At 42.7% G+C, this 17,236-nt stretch overlaps 1 protein-coding gene across 1 annotated transcript in view; it reads right to left on the minus strand.

Moving 5' to 3' along the window:
• Positions 1-17,236, minus strand: part of LOC145402635 (voltage-dependent calcium channel subunit alpha-2/delta-1-like) — a 440,994-nt gene that overhangs the window by 361,824 nt on the left and 61,934 nt on the right. Inside the window, exon 4 of the mRNA XM_080274627.1 lies at positions 10,260-10,461. Within this exon, the coding sequence (XP_080130753.1) occupies positions 10,260-10,461 (202 nt within the window). The remainder of the gene's footprint in view (positions 1-10,259; positions 10,462-17,236) is intronic.

Here is a 17,236-nt window from a genome sequence, read left to right on the forward strand (position 1 = left end):
AAAGATTTTTGGCAAGGTGCCAGAAGGATCAGCTCTATATAAGGATACTTCTGATGGGTGGACATCAGGAAGAGGACTTGTAGTACAGTGTTCCATTCAAGGCCTTGTACAGTATTGGCCAGCGTGTGAGGCTGGTGTGTACAGTATGTGTTTTTTCATTGTTAGTACTGAAATGCTGAAGGTTGGATGTTGCTGATGAGGGTCTGGGAATGATTGTGTGGAGAATGTTTTATGTCTAGCTGTGTTATAATGTTCTGTCATATAATGACATGGGTGTTGTATTTCAATACAGGGTGCCACAAAAACTGTGTGCCTCTCACATTAAGATCTTCTCTGACAGGGAGGACATTAGTTTCAGAGTGTAAATGAGCTGTGGGAGTAGCGCAGATGCAGCCAGTGACAATATATAAAGTACTGTTCTGTTTGTCTTGCAAGGTGTTGTAGTGGGTGTCCCTGTCACTGCCCTGAGTGCAGTGACTCTGGGGATACACTGCCTCTTAGTATCTTGAAAGTGATTCTAGTGCCATATATCACTCCAAGGACCTTAGTGGAAAGGGTGTGTAGGATGACTACACTGTTCAGTGTGATATCAGAAGTGCACCTGTGCTCATGACATGCAAGTGATGAGTGTAGTGGCAGATTTGGTTGAAGCTGTTGTCCTCGACCCATGCCTGAAGTTTGGTGGGGAACTCATGTCACCGTGTGCAGGTTGTCTCTGCGATGTGGTGTGAGGCTGTTACAGTAATGTCATGTGCACAAGAGGCAATGTTTGACAGTGGATGACATGTAAGAAAGTCATACATGTACAGGTTAAACAGTGTGGGTGAAAAAATTGAGGCTACAGGTATTGTTAGTCAACATTTCACACAGTAACAGGTCTGTGATTGACCATTTCTTAATGACTTTCAGTACAGTGATGCTTCTGTTCTACATCCAAATTTCTTAATGAGTACTTTTTAATGAAAATGAGCAATACTTATGACTTAAAAGGAATGGCTGGAGGAATTTCAAGGAGCTGTTGTCTCTCACAACACTGAGAGGGCTCTCTCTCTGTTCTAAGGGATACTGTGTTTGTATGCAGCTTATGTTAGTATAGTAGTACAATGCTGTATGATGGTGAGACCCTGGCATTAATGGAAGAGGATATTCGTTGGCTCTGATGTAAGGAAATCGCAAGGATCAGATGGATGTGTAGTGGATCTTTGAAAGTGACGCCTGAAGGGACTACAAATGCAATTCAGTAGTTGAAAGGAGGGATGGGACTTGAATGTATTGGTGTTGTTATAAGGGGGGGCAGACTGAGATGGTTTGGGAATGTTGAGAGGATGAAGGTTAACAACTGGGTGCAGAAGGTGTGAAGTGTGAATGTCGGGGTACAGCTGTGGGAGGGAGACTGAAAAAGACCTTGGACTAGGTAACAGAGTATGACCTCAAGGATAAAGGACTGGATAGAGAGACTGCCAGAGACTGAGCAGAGAGGACAGCCACCAATAGGTGACCAAGGCCGATGCATGCATGCATGATGGAGTCTATTGAAATGATATGATAGGAGCGCTATGCTATGAAAGTGCTGTGTGTTGAGCAAGGCTGAGATGCAGGCAGGTTTAGTGTGGAACAGCAGAGTAAGACAGGGATCAAAACTCTGATCAAGTAGCTACTATAGCCAATATTCACACAGTACTTTATCTGTGGACAAAGGTTCTGCCCTTTATCTCACCTCCTTAATTCACACTCAGTTTGCACTGCCACTGATTATCAATAACACCAGAGATCCATGGCATGGGCTGTATGCTCCCTCAAGTCTCTTATAAACATTCATTCTGCTTCTGCAATATGAGGAACAAATTCAAACAAATAATCTCTCTCTCTCTCTCTCTCTCTCTCTCTCACTCTCTCTCTCTCTCTTTCTCTCTCTCTCTCTCTCTCTCTTACAAACATTTATTCTGCTTCTACTATATCATAGACAAATGCAAACACATAATCTCTCTCTCTCTCTCTCTCTTACAAACATTTATTCTGCTTCTGCTATATCATAAACAAATGCAAACACATAATCTCTCTCTCTCTCTCTCACACACACACACACACACACACACACACACACACACACACACACACACACACACACACACACACAAGAAAATAGTGAGAGAAACTGTAGAAAGGAACAGATGCGTGGTAATATTTGGAAACAAGGAGGAGGAAGAAAAGGTTAGATTCGTGAGACTCGAGAGAGACACGAACCTGGTGAGAGGTATATTAGGCAAAATTGAGCCCGAAGGAGACAAGTGGGTAAAAGAAATTGAGGAAGTAAGGAGGATAGGGCCTTATAGGAAAGGGGAAACAAGACCAATGAGAGTCAAGTTGACATCAGAAAGTTTAGTAAATGATATACTCAAAATGACCTGGAAATTAAGCAAAGAGGCTGGAATGGAAAATATTATAATAAGAAAAGATTTAAGTGAAGAAGAAAGAGAAGTTTTAAAATCATTGAAAGATCAAGGAAAAAAATGATAAGAGGACAGAGGAAGAATGTAATACTTTTTTTTGGAGATTATTGGATACGAAAGTAAGGAAGTGGTGTATAAGGAAATAGAAGCGAAGGAAACTAAGGGGGATAGCTGTGAAAGATTAAAAATTGAGGAAGTGGTACTGACGGAGAGAAGGAGAGAAGAGGATATAAAAAGCATGAAAAATAATTTAAAGGTGATATACACAAATATTGATGGTTTAATATTGGCCAGGCTTGAAATTAATGATTTCTTGAGAGAATATGAACCTGATGTCATGTGCTTTGTAGAGACCAAATTAAGAGAGGATATTGATGTTCATTTGGGAGATGGTAAGTACAATCTGTGGAGAAGAGACTGAAAAGAAAAAACGGGAGGAGGAGTGATGATAGCAGTGAAGAACAACATAAATGTAGATACCGTAGAAATGGGAGAAGGCAGGGCTGAAGTGATATATAAGAAATTAGAAATTGGAGAGAAAGTTAAGAGAGATATGGCGGTAGTGTATGTTCCCCCTAAGACGAGAGCATGGAATGATGATGAATACCATGAGATGTTGTAGGAGGAGGCCGTAGCACGGGCCGAACAGGGTAGTACTCCCGAGGGGAATGGGAATGCTGGTGATAGGGAGAGCTGGAGCTCCTGTTTCACTAGCTATCTAACCATCCCCCTTTGCTGACCTTTTCAGTGTGACAGTAACATGGAGAGTAGACCAGCATAGTCTCCCAAACATTACCTCTAACTATCTATGCACTACACCACATGCACTTTACATTTCACACAACGTATCCCACTACGTTACAGGGGTTGGCGCCAGCAAGGGCATGCGGCAAGAAAACTTTGCCCCCGCTACCTAGTGGCGGACTTCTGGGGGGAGGCGTGGCGGGGGTTCCGCCGGCATAGATCATGGGTCCAGGGCGAGATGGGGCCCGGGCTTGTGCTAGAGGGTACAGGGCATTGCGGTTCCCAGGCTGCCGCTTCCGCCCAATAGAGAGGGGCCCGAACCTGGGAGTAGCGTCCCAGGAGGCTGCCCTATCAGTGGGTGTATAATGGCGGGATAGTTGCAGTGCCAAGACGCGCTTGGAGGGTGTCCCTGCAGCTGTCCTGGCAGGGTGCCCCGAGGCCACTACCACAGCCACTGGTAAGCTGGTGGGCTAGGGGTCCCAGATCCATTGCCTGTACCTGGGATTGTGCGGTGAGTGGGACCTGTGCTGTGTCTGTCCCCATTTATTAATACTGAAGATGACAAAACAAAAAAGGTTTCAAAGCAAGCCTGAGGACAGTAAATCACCCATGGGGATGAGGGTGGGTTCATGGAATGTGGGAAGTTTGAGGGGAAGAGCAGGGGAAGTCGTTGAGGCATTCAGTAGGAGGTGGGTGGACGTGGCGTGTTTGCAGGAAGTCCGGTACAGGGGTGGATCAGCCAGAAAGATTGTTGGGAAGGACTGTTGCTATAAGTTGTTTTGGCAGGGGAGGACAGATGGATATGGAGGTGTTGGTGTGATGGTTGCGGAGAAATGGGTGGAATATGTTATGAATGTTTTGAGAGTAAGCGATAGGATATTGGTTGTGAAAATTCTGTTGGGAAGAAAGATAGCTGTGATTATATCGGCATATGCTCCACAGGCAGGATTGGATGAATCAGAGAAAGATAGATTTTGGGATGATTTAATACGTGTAGTGGGTGGTATGCGGGATGATGAGATAGTGATTTTGGGAGGGGACTTAAATGGTCATGTAGGTGAAGCAGCCCAAGGTTATGAAGGAGTGCATGGGGGCTGTGCATATGGTCTAAGGAATGCAGAAGGGGAAAGGATACTCGAGTTTGGGGAGGCAACGGACATGATTGTGTGCAACACATATTTTAGGAAAAAGAGACAGTAGGTTAATTACGTATGAGTCTGGGGGAAATAGCAGTCAGATAGATTATTTTCTGGTTAGGAGGGCCGATAGGAGGTTAGTGAGGGATGTTAAAGTTATAGGAAGTGAGGAGGGGGTGCAGCAGCACAAACTACTGATTTGTGATATGGTGCTTAAAGAACAAATGATGAAAAAGAGGACTTATGTACCTAGGAGGAAAATATGGAAGCTGAAAAACCAAGTAGTAAGGGATGCCTTCTATAGCGAGTTGAGGAGAGTGGTGGCTGAACAGGGAGCTGTAGACAGAGGCGTTAATGAACAGTACAGAGCCCTCAAGAACAATTTCTTGAGAGTTACTGATGTAACATGCGGCTGGACAAGAGGACCACCAAGACATAAAGTAACTTCATGGTGGGATGAGGGTGTAGCTGCTGCAATTAAGGAGAAAAGAAGGCTTTTCCGGGAATGGAAGAAGGGTGGTAGCAAAGAGGAATATTTGGCTGCCAAGCGTAGGGCCAGGAGAGAGGTATACAGGGCAAAGTCTGAGTCACAGAGACAATTACTTGATAACCTAAATCATGGGGAAAGGAAAAATATATTTAGGGTGGCAGGTCAGGTGAAGAGGGATAATCGGGATATCATAGGTGAGCAGTGTGTGAAGAATGATGAAGGAAGGGTAGTGGTGAACAGTGAGGATATTAAAGATGCATGGAGAGAGCATTATAACCGGTTGTTGAATGAGGAGTTTGACTGGGACAGGGAAGGTTTGGAGCCAGCAGATCCAGTGTCTGGCCCTTGGCCTTTGATTGATACTGCTACTGTGAGTGAGGCACTAGGCAGGATGAGGGGGGGGAAGGCAGCAGGTGTGTCTGGGTTGACTGCCGAAATGTTGAAGTGGGCCTCAGGCGATATAGGGGTGAGTTTAGTCACTGACCTGATAAATAGGATTATTTATGAGTGTGTTGTCCCAGATGATTGGCTGAAGAGTGTAATTGTAAATGTGTATAAAGGGAAGGGTGATGCCCTGGAAAGAGGGAATTATAGAGGTATAAAGCTTTTGGATCAGATAATGAAGGTAATGGAGAGAGTTTTAGAAGGTATGATTAGAGAAAGAGTGAATATTGATGAGATGCAGTTTGGGTTTATGCCAGGTAGGGGGACCACTGATGCCATATTCATTGTTCGACAGCTTCAGGAAAAATATATTGGTAGGAGAAGGGATCTTTATTTTGTTTTTGTTGATTTGGAAAAGGCCTTTGACAGAGTCCCTAGAGAGGTGGTGAAGTGGGCAATGAGAAAGCTTGGCTTGGAGGAGTGGCTGGTTAGGGTGGTTATGGCCATGTATGTGGGTGCTCACACCCAGGTGAGAGTGAATGGAGATTTGAGTGATGAGTTTTCCGTGAATGTTGGTGTGCATCAGGGGTCAGTCTTGAGTCCCATGTTGTTTATCATGGTACTTGAAGCCCTTTCACGTGACTTTAGAAACGGACTCCGTGGGAGTTGTTGTATGCTGATGATTTGGTGTTGATTGCAGAGAATGAAAGGGAGGCGGAGGAAAGGTTTAGGAAGTGGAGAGATGGTATGGGGCAAAAGGGTTTAAGGGTAAATGCAGATAAAACAAAAGTGATGATATCTAGGGTTGGTGGCGGTACTGTCAAAGACGAGGGAGAGTGGCCATGTGCAGTTTGCCACAAGGGCGTGGGAAGTAATTCCATCTTGTGCGGTGTGTGTGATAAATGGGTGCATAAGAGATGTAGTGGTATCAGAGGTAGACTGCGAGATAATGCTGATTTTATGTGTACGGCGTGCCGGGGTGAGCAGGTGGAGATCGTCAGACGTGAAAGAATTGAACTTGCTGGTGAATCTCTTGAGTGTGTGGAAGAGTTTTGTTATTTAGGAGACATGTTGTGTGCTGGAGGTGGGGCTGGAGCTAGCTCTGTGGCTAGGGTGAGAAGTGGTTGGAAGAAGTTCAGGGAGCTCTTGCCTCTCCTGACATTGAGGGGCTCTCCCCTACGTGCTAAGGGGTCTTTGTATGCAGCGTGTGTTAGGAGTGTAATGCTGTATGGCAGTGAGACCTGGGCAGTGAAGGAGGAAGACATTCGCCGGCTCAGACGTACAGAAATGACAATGATTAGGTGGATGTGCAGTGCGTCCCTCAAGGTCCAAGGCCTGGAGGGGCTGGGTTTACAATGGAAGAGTTGAGAGGTAGGATGGGACTGGAGTGTATTGGTGTTGTGATGAGGAGAGGTAGATTGAGGTGGTTTGGACATGTGGAGAGGATGGGGGATGATAGTTGGGTGAGGAAGGTGAGAAGTGTTAATATTGGGGGTGGGGTTATGAGGGGTAGACCGAGAAAGACATGGGACGAGGTCATTAAGTGTGACCTTAGGGTTAAGGGACTGAACAGGGAGGCTGCAATGGATCGTGCAGCATGGAGAGCCGCCATTAGGTGACCAAGGCCGACACATGCAAGCATGTTGGAGCCTTTAAAAACGAAAACGAAAACAAAACGTTGTCAGATATGGCCAGCTATTTACAAAAAATAATTGAGAAAAGCAATAATATAATTTTGGTGGGTGACTTTAACTGTAAAGAGGTGAACTGGGAGGAATGGGACTCAGGAGGCAGCAAGGATTCGTGGGGCACTGTATTATTAAATATAATAATGAATAATGCGATGACACAATGGGTCAGAGAAGAGACACGGTTCCGAAGTGAGGACACACCAGCAAGGTTAGATTTACTGTTTACCAAAGAACCCGATGTAATAGAATCATTGAAATATTTCTGTCCTTTGGGAAAAAGTGATCATGTGGTCACTGAGTTCCAGATGATAATAGGGAACGTCAAGCCAAGAGACGAGCTTCATAGACAGGGAAGATACAACTCTGGGAAAGCTAATTTCACAGGACTGAGAAACTTTTTTGAAAATGCTGATTGGAGAATATTCAGAGAAACAAGAGAGATACAAAGGAAGTGGGATATCTTTCTAGACCGCTACAATTTGGGAGTGGAAAAATTTGTACCAAGAGTAAGAGGGAAAGAAAACAGGAAAAAGGAGTGGTTTAATAGAAGTTGTATGACAGCAAAAAAAGAAAGAGATAAGGCATGGAACAACTGGAGAAAGAGGGGGAACACCAGAACAAAGGAAGAATATAAAAGAGATAGAAATGATTACACAAAAATATGTAGAGAAGAAAAAAGGAATTTTGAAAAAGGTTTAATAGACAAATGCAAGGATGAACCCAAACTGTTTTATATATTTGTTAATGGCAAATTGAAACAAAGGGAAGGAATCACTAAATTGAAAGTAGAAGGAGAGGTCTATAAAGATGCAGCAATGCAAGCTGAAATAATGAACAAATGTTTCCAATCAGTTTTCACTAATGAAAGTGAGTTTGTGAAAGGGGAGGGAGTGACTAGAAATGTACTGGTGATAAAAGATTTAAAAATGGAGGTACAGGAAGTGTACAAATTATTGGAAACTCAAGACGTAAGGGAAGCCCCAGGACCTAATGGAATTTCTAACTGGGTACTGAAGGAATGCAGAGAACAACTGGCAGATAAAATTCACAGTTTAATCATGTGTTCTCTGGAAGAAGGGAAAGTGCCACAAGAATGGAAGAGGGCAAATGTGGTACCAATTTATAAGGGAGGAAACAGGGAAGAACCCCTGAATTATAGACCAGTGTCTATAACCAGCATGGTCGCAAAATTGTGTGAGAGAATCCTGAAAGACAGATGGATAAAATATCTAGAAGAGATGAATATTTTGGCCGAATGTCAGTTTGGATTCAGAAGTGGAAGGTCATGTGTTTCTAACGTGTTGAGCTTTTACTCAAGAGCGATTGAAGTGGTACAGGAGAGAGATAGTTGGGTGGATTATGTGTACTTAGATTTAGAGCAGGCCTTTGACAAGGTACCTCATAAGGGACTAATGTGGAAACTAGAATATATAGGAGGAATGAAGGGGAAACTCCTGGAATGGATGAGAGACTTTTTGAGAGACAGACAAATGAGGACAGTAATAAAGGATAGGATGTCAAGATGGAGGGAAGTAACAAGTGGAGTCCCCCAAGGCTCGGTGTTGGCGCCAGTAATGTTCCTGATTTACGTAAATGATATGGTAGATAGAGTGAACAGTTATGCAAGTCTGTTTGCTGATGATGTAAAGATCTTGAGGAAGGTAGAAGTTAAGGAGGATTGTAAAATGCTGCAGGAGGATCTGGATAGGACACATGATTGGAGCCAGAAGTGGGAAATGAAATTTAATGTAAAGAAATGTAAAATATTGGAAATGGGTAAAAGTACCAGGAGGCCATCAATGAATTATTTGTTGGGTAATGAATTAATCACTAAAATGAGCGAGGAGAAAGACTTAGGAGTGCTGGTCCAAGATAGTTTGTCACCTGAAAAGCACATTAATAAGATAGTTAGAGAGACTTATAAACTCCTGACTAACATAAGAGTAGCATTTGATTATATGGATGAGGAGATGATGAAAAAATTGATAGTGGCCATGATCCGCCCCAGGTTAGAATATGCAGCGGTAGTGTGGTCCCCACACAAAAAGAAAGATATAAACAAGATTGAGAGAATACAAAGAACAGCAACCAAAATGGTCCCCAGTCTGGCAGATCTGTCATACAAAGAGAGGCTGGAAAAGCTGGATTTGCCTTCCTTAGAGGAAAGGAGAAAGAGGGGAGACATGATTGCAGTGTTCAGGACCATGGTGGGAGTAGATAAAATTGACCGAGAAGATCTGTTTTTATGGGATAAGAGAGCAACAAGAGGACACGGAATGAAACTGAAAAAATCAAGCTGCTTGAAGGATATCAAGAAATGTAGCTTTCCTTACAGAAGTATAGATTTATGGAACAGCCTGGACAAAGAGATCATCCAGTCTAAAAACTTAAACGAGTTTAAAGCTAAATTTGACTTACTGAGAAACAGCGATGGGAACCCATGAGCATAGCATATTTCGTGTGTATCTCAATTAGGTATATTGGGTAAATACATAAGTATTTGGAACGACTTAGACAAAAAGGTGGTGCAGGAGAAAAACATTCATGTATGTAAAAGTAAACTAGATAAATGTGGATATGGAGACAAGACAACACGAGCATCGCTCAATTCCTGTATGTAAATACAAATAGGTAAATACACACACACACACACACACACACACACACACACACACACACACACACACAAATGTTCATTCTGCTTCTGCTATATCAAAAACAAACTCAAATATAATCTCTCTCTCTCTCTCTCTCTCTCTCTCTCTCAAACATTCATTCTGCTTCTGCTATATTATAAACAAATTCAAACACATAATCTCTCTGTCTGTCTGTCTGTCTGTCTGTCTGTCTGTCTGTCTCTCTCTCTCTCTCACTCTCTCTCATTTCTGAACAACCCACAAGCTCACTGTTAAATATCAATAATATCTACCAATCCCATATTACCCTCTTTGAGGTGTAGGGAACTGTGGGTAACCTGACGACTTCCAGAACTTTGTATCTTGACTTCATGTTGTTGTGGATTGTTCAAATGGAAGAATTACAGAATACCCATGTGCTTGTTCCATATTCTGTATGGTATATTTCTTCCCTCAAAATCCTTCTTGATTAGGTCTGCATTTTTGTCAGCTAAGGAGGATTCTTAGCACCTCTTTCTTAGCAATTATCTTAAACAGTGCAAATCAGTAATCCCTTTTGTGATTTATAAATCTTCTTAATACCAACAAACTGGATAAATAATATACTGTACAGTACATATTAATACTGTATGTCCCAAGCAGGTGTAAAATGATAAGGAAGAGGTGCTATGAAATCAATCAATGAGAATACAACTCTTAGAAACACGAGTAAATGCATGCTGACTCACATCCCTCATAAACTTCAAGAGGTAGGTGTATTCCTGAGACATTTCTGCGTGTCGGCACCCCCAGACGAGGGTCGGGAGAGAGGCAATGTGAAGAGTTTTCAGGGTCGAGGTCCGTCATTAGCAGTGGGTGTGTTGTGTTTAGACTGAGGTCATCCATCCATAAGTAGGTAGTTGTGGCTGTTTCTAAGTGATCAACAATTTCCTGTAAGTGACACACTAGAGTAAGTGAAGTAAAATTATTGCCATTGTTTTTGTTGTGGCCAAAGCTCATCTGAATCATGAAACTGCTGAGCTGAAGGTTGAAGTTATCCTTCTCATGGAATCCACCATCCTGCTTTCAGGGAGCAGGGAGGGAACTGATGGACCTTTGTACAATTAGGCAAATGAACCACCATGTTATACTGGTGTCACCACACGAAAGTGTCCCTCTCCAACACTCATGTGTGGAGTTACATTTAGGCCACAGACAGACAAATGATAAAGATCAGAAACCCTGGGAATCTGATGTGGATATTCTTGATAGTGTTAAGAGAATATTCAGATTTGGCCCGGACTTGTGGCACAAATGAAGAAAATTTCCCTAGGAGAGGGCATATGTGTGGGGTGAAGGAAGGGAGATGAAGAGGCCGAGAATGAGGTGGAGGGAGGGAGATGAAGAGGCTGAGGATGAGGTGGAGAGACTAAGATGAAGAGGCCAAAGGTGACGTGGAGGGAGGAAAGTGAAGAGAAGGCCATGGATGGGGTGGGAGAGGAAGAAAAAAAGAGGCCAAGGATGAGGTAGAGGGGGGAAGATGAAGTGGGAGGCCAAGGATGATGTGGAAAGAGGGAGATGAAGAGAGAGGCCAAAGATGAGGTAGAGGGATGGGGTGGAGGGGTATATGAATGAGACTCTTATGAGATGGAGGGAGAACTTCCTGATGGCTGAGTACATGGCACTGTGGAGGCAAACTGCTTATGGCTCCTTCCTTTGGGGATAGGGCATTTGGGTATAGATTGATGGATAAGATAGATATAGTGAGAGGTCAGCAGGTGAACATAACTAGTTCCCCTTGGTATACATTGTTTTTTTTCCTTTATACATTTACTTTTTGCTATCAATAAACTGCCCAGGGACACCAATCTCAAATTATTATTGTCATCTCCTTATGGTTTTATCTACCCCACAAAAGACTTTTCCAAATGAAGAGATTAAATGCAGCTTTAACAAACTCTTTTAAAACAGGAGAACTTCCCCACAATGAACAAAATAACTATTAGCAACAAGACGCTAAAATGAATGTCAACTGGATTAATGGAGTAACAGCCCAAGAAATTTATTGAAAAATAACCTGTCACCAGTAAATTTTTACTGCAACTCAACAGCACTAGTTGTACTGAAAGGCTGTGATATTTTGGAGAACATCACTAACATACAGTGAGGACTGTAAAGTTAGATTACAGTAGGGCCCCACAACTAAAGTTTTTTTTACTAGAGATTTCAAGTCTAGCGATACGACAGATACTGTCTTCAGCCTCATAATTAGTGACAAAAACCTCGAAACTAGCGACTCCGTGGCAACTGTCGTCTAGCGAGTGAGCTGTGAGGCACACTTCAACTCGTTTTCCTAGTGTGCGAGTCTCGTCTAGCAAGTGACTTGCACCTAGCGAGCGAATCATATGGAGTGTTTCGATTCAATGTTGTCCTGTCCATCACTATGTTAGTGCGACTTTGCCCTTTTTTTAATACCTGGTTACCCCCATTGTTCAATGTTTTCGCTAGCCTCATGGCTTCTGTGGCTGGTGGTGGAAATGTTGTGCCACCTGAAAGGCCAGGAACATCAAATAGTGGTGGTGGAAAGATGGCTGTGAAGAAGCGTGAGTAAAGAAAAGGAATAGCTACCTAATGACTATGACGGGTTTGAAAGTGATGATGAGATACTACAGGATATACAGAGAAAGGCTAGCGTTCGAGAGGGTGGCAGTGGTGGAGTGGAGGGTGGCGATGGTGGAGAGGAGGGTGGTGATGGTGGTGGTGGCCTTACTCCCAGTAAGCATGTGCACTCCCAACTACCAACTTTTTCTTTCAATAAACTGCATTCTGAGCATTTAATGGTGATTTTTTGTTGGTTTGTCCTATTAATTATAAGTATATAAAAATGTGGCTATTTAGTGGATAAAAGTAGACAAAAATGGAAAAATAGTCGAACTTCCTAAATGTTCGTCTATTTTTATTTTTTGCTATATAAAATTTGCCTCCAAACTAGCGGTTTCATGACTTGCGAGGTTTCATCAGTCTCTTAAGATCACTAATTGCGAGGCCCTACTGTACTAAGAAATGAAGTAGGTGGATGGAATCAAGGTGCTATAGTAAATATCAAGTCCTAAAAATGGCTGGGACATAAGAATTTATTCTGGCAAAAGCCCTGTTTTTAGAGGTAAAGAGTAATTAATTGGGAAGTAGTTGGCAAGCAATCACAAGGACCGAAAGTTTCATTTTGACCCTCGTAGGAATTTATCTATCTACTGTATATACCTAGGCTGCTTCCCCCACAGAAAGGGAGGTAGCCGAGACAGGATGACACGCTGCCAATTTACTCATCCTCTCAAAACACATTCATTCGCATCTTAGCTCCAAGGGTAGAAGGGACAGATCATTACCACACCACACTGCACGAGGGTTGACTGCGCAGTGCAATCAGTGACATCCATAGCAGGGCCCAACAGCAGAGCTGATTTACCCCTGCCACATCACAATGGACCCATCCTCTTACCCACACCTGACCTGATCAGCTGATCAAACCAAATGCAGGAGAATATCCCCTCAGGGCTGTGTCATCATTTATTCATTCACAATTTCTCTCCAATCATTTTTATCATGCACAGCCACTCTTCCTTGCTCAAAAGACATCCCTCTTACATCCAACATTCTATTCACACTGTCCATCCATCCTATTCTTGGTCTTCCTCTCAGTCTTACACCTCTCACATCAGATCTAGTTATCTTTTTCACCAATCGCTCATTATCCATTCTCTTCATATGCCCAAACCATCGCAACACCCTCTGCTCAGCATAATCAGCCATATCCCACACAACTCCAGTTCTCCTTTGCACTTCATCATTTCTAACTTGATCCATACACGTCACTCCACACACACTCCTCAGACACCTCATCTGCATTACATTCGAACTTTTCCTCTCTGCTTCACCCATATTCCATGTTTCAGCCTATATAATGCAGTCGGTACCATAACATGCTCATACAGCCTTCTTTTACATCCATTCTAAGCGAACGACATCTAAACACTTTTTCCATTCCTCCCAGCATCTTTCCTACTTCATTCATTGTAAACTTGGCTTCCCCATCTATTCTTACATCCACAGCAACATGTGACCCTAAATACTTAAAACACCACCTCCTCAAGCAACTCATCATTCAAAACTATACTATTCATCCTCCTACCATATATCCATTAATGTTTAATAATATTCAGCTTAATCCTGCATCATCCTTGAACATGCTTAGGGTTTCATTCACTCGGGACTTATCTTGGAAAGATCATATTACATCTCTTGTAAAATCTGCTTCCAAGAGATTGGGTGTGCTAAGCCGACTCCATTCCTTCTTTACCCCTGCACCATTGTTGACTCTACACAGGGGTTTTATCTGCCCCTGTGTGGAGTACAACTCTCGTGTGTGGGGAGGCTCCCCACGTACAGCTCTTCTCAATAGGGTGGAGTCAAAGGCTTTTCGTCTCATTAACTCTCCTTCTCTTACTGACTCCCTTCAACCTCTGTCTCTTCGCTGCACTGTTGCATCTTTATCTCTTTTCTATCGCTACTTCAATGGTCACTGTTCCTCTGAACTGTCTGCATGTATTCCTCCACCTCTACGACGGGCGCGTAGCAACCGTCTAGCAGCAAACTCTCACCCCTTTTCTGTCCAACTCTCTAGTGCAAGAGTTAATCGTTACTCCCAGTCCTTCATTTACGCAACAGGTCAACTCTGGAACTGTCTCTCTCTGTCTGTATTTCCTGCTTCCTATGATCTCCAGTCTTTCAAACGCAGTGTGTCCAGGCATTTCGAAATGAATGGATCTTGAATTTGGCTCTCTCTTATATTTTGTTTTTCTCTTGGAAGGAACAGTTTTGTGGGCTCGTTGCCTTTGGTTCTTTCTTCCTCACAAAAAAAAAAAAAAAAAATTGTACACTTTATCACTTTACTCTTATTCTCATTTACTTTCAATTTTCTCCTTTCACACACCCTTCCAGACTCCTCTACCAACTCTTTCAATCTCTCCTCTGAATCAGCCACCAGTGCAGTATCGTCTGCGATCAGCAACTGCTTTAGATTCCACTCTCTACCATCAACATTCACCAGACTCAGACCTCTACCTAACACTCTTGCATTCACCTCCCTTACAACACCATCCATATAAATATTAAACAACCAAGGCAACATCATACATGCCTGCCGCAGCCCCACTCTCACAGGAAACCAATCACTCACAGTATTTCCCACTCTTACACATGTTCTACTATTTACATAAAAACTTTTCATTCCTTTTAGCAACCTACCATCATCCATACAATCTTAACAGTCCACAAAGCCTCCCTATCAATTCTATCATACGCTCTCTCTAAATCCATGAACGCCCATAACACATCCTTACCTTCGGCTAAATACTTTTCACACTCCTGTCTCACAGCAAAAACCAGATCCCCACATCCCCTCCCTCTCCTAAAGCCACACTGCTCATCACCAGTCACTCCCTCTGTAGCCTCTCTAACTCTCTTAATTAACACTCTACCATACACCTTACCTACAACACTCAACAGACTCATAACCCTGAAGCTTGTACATTCATACTTATCACCCTTACCTTTATACAACAGGACCTCACAAGCACTTGCCCAGTCAACTGGCACCACACCTTGCACAAAGCACACATTCAACGATCTTATTAACTAGTCAACAATAGTCGCTTCACCACCTTTCAGGCATTCCACAGCACACCCATCCATACCTGCAGTTTTCCCTGTTTTCATTTCCTTTACTGCCTCCCGCACTTCCTCCATCATGATCAAAGAATCATTCAACTCTCCCAACACATTTATTCCTTGCACTCTTCCATCTGCCACAATCTCTGCCTCCCTTACCTCCTCTACACTCAACAATCTTTCAAAATATTCTGCCCATCTCTTCCTTACTGCATCCATCTCAGTTAAAATCCTTCCATCCTCTGCTTTTACTCGCTCTTCCTTCCCAGACTCTCCCTTTCGCACCCTTTTCACCTCCTTCCAAAACATGTAGGAATACATGAAGATATTACTTTTAACAAAGCAGTCCCTGACTCCTTACCAAACTAACTGGTAGAGTAACTGTTTGTAACAACAATGCCTGGATTGTTCTCTCCTATGGAATAACCACAATCTATTCCTAACTGTAATTACACTCAGCCATGACTCACACTTTTCCACACCTGCCCATACTCCCGCAATGTAACTTCATCACTGTATAACAATAATTCTGATCTGAATGGCCTACAGTTATAGATGATGGAATCTGAGCAGTGGCTTTAAATTTTTTTCCCTACTTGCAACCCTTTCAAAACACCAGACAGTTCTCACATCCCTATCCCATTTTCATGTAAGAACAATACTATACTGTTCTCATGGGTATCCAATAACAGCTCCATCATGGTTTTTAATATTTATTTTCAATTTTACATAACTTACAAATAAATGATTCATTACAAACAATGATTCATTCTTTTTATTCTTTGCAGTGTGTTTTGAGACATTATGCTTGCCATGCAAACTCACACATTTTGCTGATGTTGTTTATTCTCTGTTATGGCGGTGAATCTTGGTTTCTTGGTGATAAGCAATACTTGCAAGTTGTGCTGAACATCCAATCGATTCCTACACAGCTACCATACTCGTATGAGGCAGACATGAGATTCTGGTTTCACAAACACAAGTAGTCATGATAGGCACCAGCACAGCAAGAGCTTTTCTTGCTCTTACATGATCTGATTCCAGCTGAGTAGCTCAGAAGTGCTCCAGATGGCTCTCAGTGAATTCCATTTGGATTGCATGACTGCTTCTCAAATCAAAGAGATCTTGCTTGATGTCCCTGCCATCATCAGTATCTTCCAAATTCATTTGGAAAAGATGAATGATCCAGTTATCATACGCTTGCAGCTCTCCACACGAAAAGTACTCACAGAATGAAGCTCGCGGCACCTGCAGATGCTCAACAACATTTGCAACAATGTCACGTTGCATGGAGGTATCAGCCACAGCAATTCCTTCAGGAGATGGAAAATTTACTAAATTCCCATCCTTACACATCTAATAGATATAGTAAAGTTTAAGCTGAATATAGCCAGCTTTTCACTTGCAGCTGCAATAGAGAGAATAGAGAGTCCCTTTCCCTGCAAAGAGGAACTGAGCACTGATTGCTGTGAATAAATCAGCCAAATATGCAAGCATTTTAAGAAACTTACGAGGAACAAAATATTCAGCCACTTCTTGTCTCTGTACACAGAGAAAATGCTGAAATTTATCTTGCAATACAAACACATGAGATGGCACATGACCATGAGACAACCACCTCACACCTGTGTGATACAAAAGCACAGAGTGTTTATGGCCCATTTCCTCACAAAACACTGAAACTGTTGATGATTCAAAGTATGACCATAAATCATATTTACAACTTTCATACAAACATCAGAAAACTTCCTCAGGTTTGGAAGCAATGATCTTGCTGCAAGGGCATGCCAGTGAAGAAAACGGTGAGTGATCATCACATCAGGAACTCCCTCTGCCATAAATGTAGCAAACCCTGAAAGGTTGCCTAACATGGCTGGTATCTCATCAGTACATATCGAATTAATCATGTTGAGATGGAGTCGGTGTTTAGTAACACATTCCTTTATCATACTGAATCCTTACCAAGAACAATCTTCGCCATTTCAAGGGCACACGGCTT

Source organism: Coenobita brevimanus, chromosome 58 (assembly GCF_032717465.1).
Source record: "Coenobita brevimanus isolate Jiangsu-jjx chromosome 58, ASM3271746v2, whole genome shotgun sequence".
In the NCBI taxonomy this organism is placed as follows: Eukaryota; Metazoa; Arthropoda; class Malacostraca; order Decapoda; family Coenobitidae; genus Coenobita; species Coenobita brevimanus.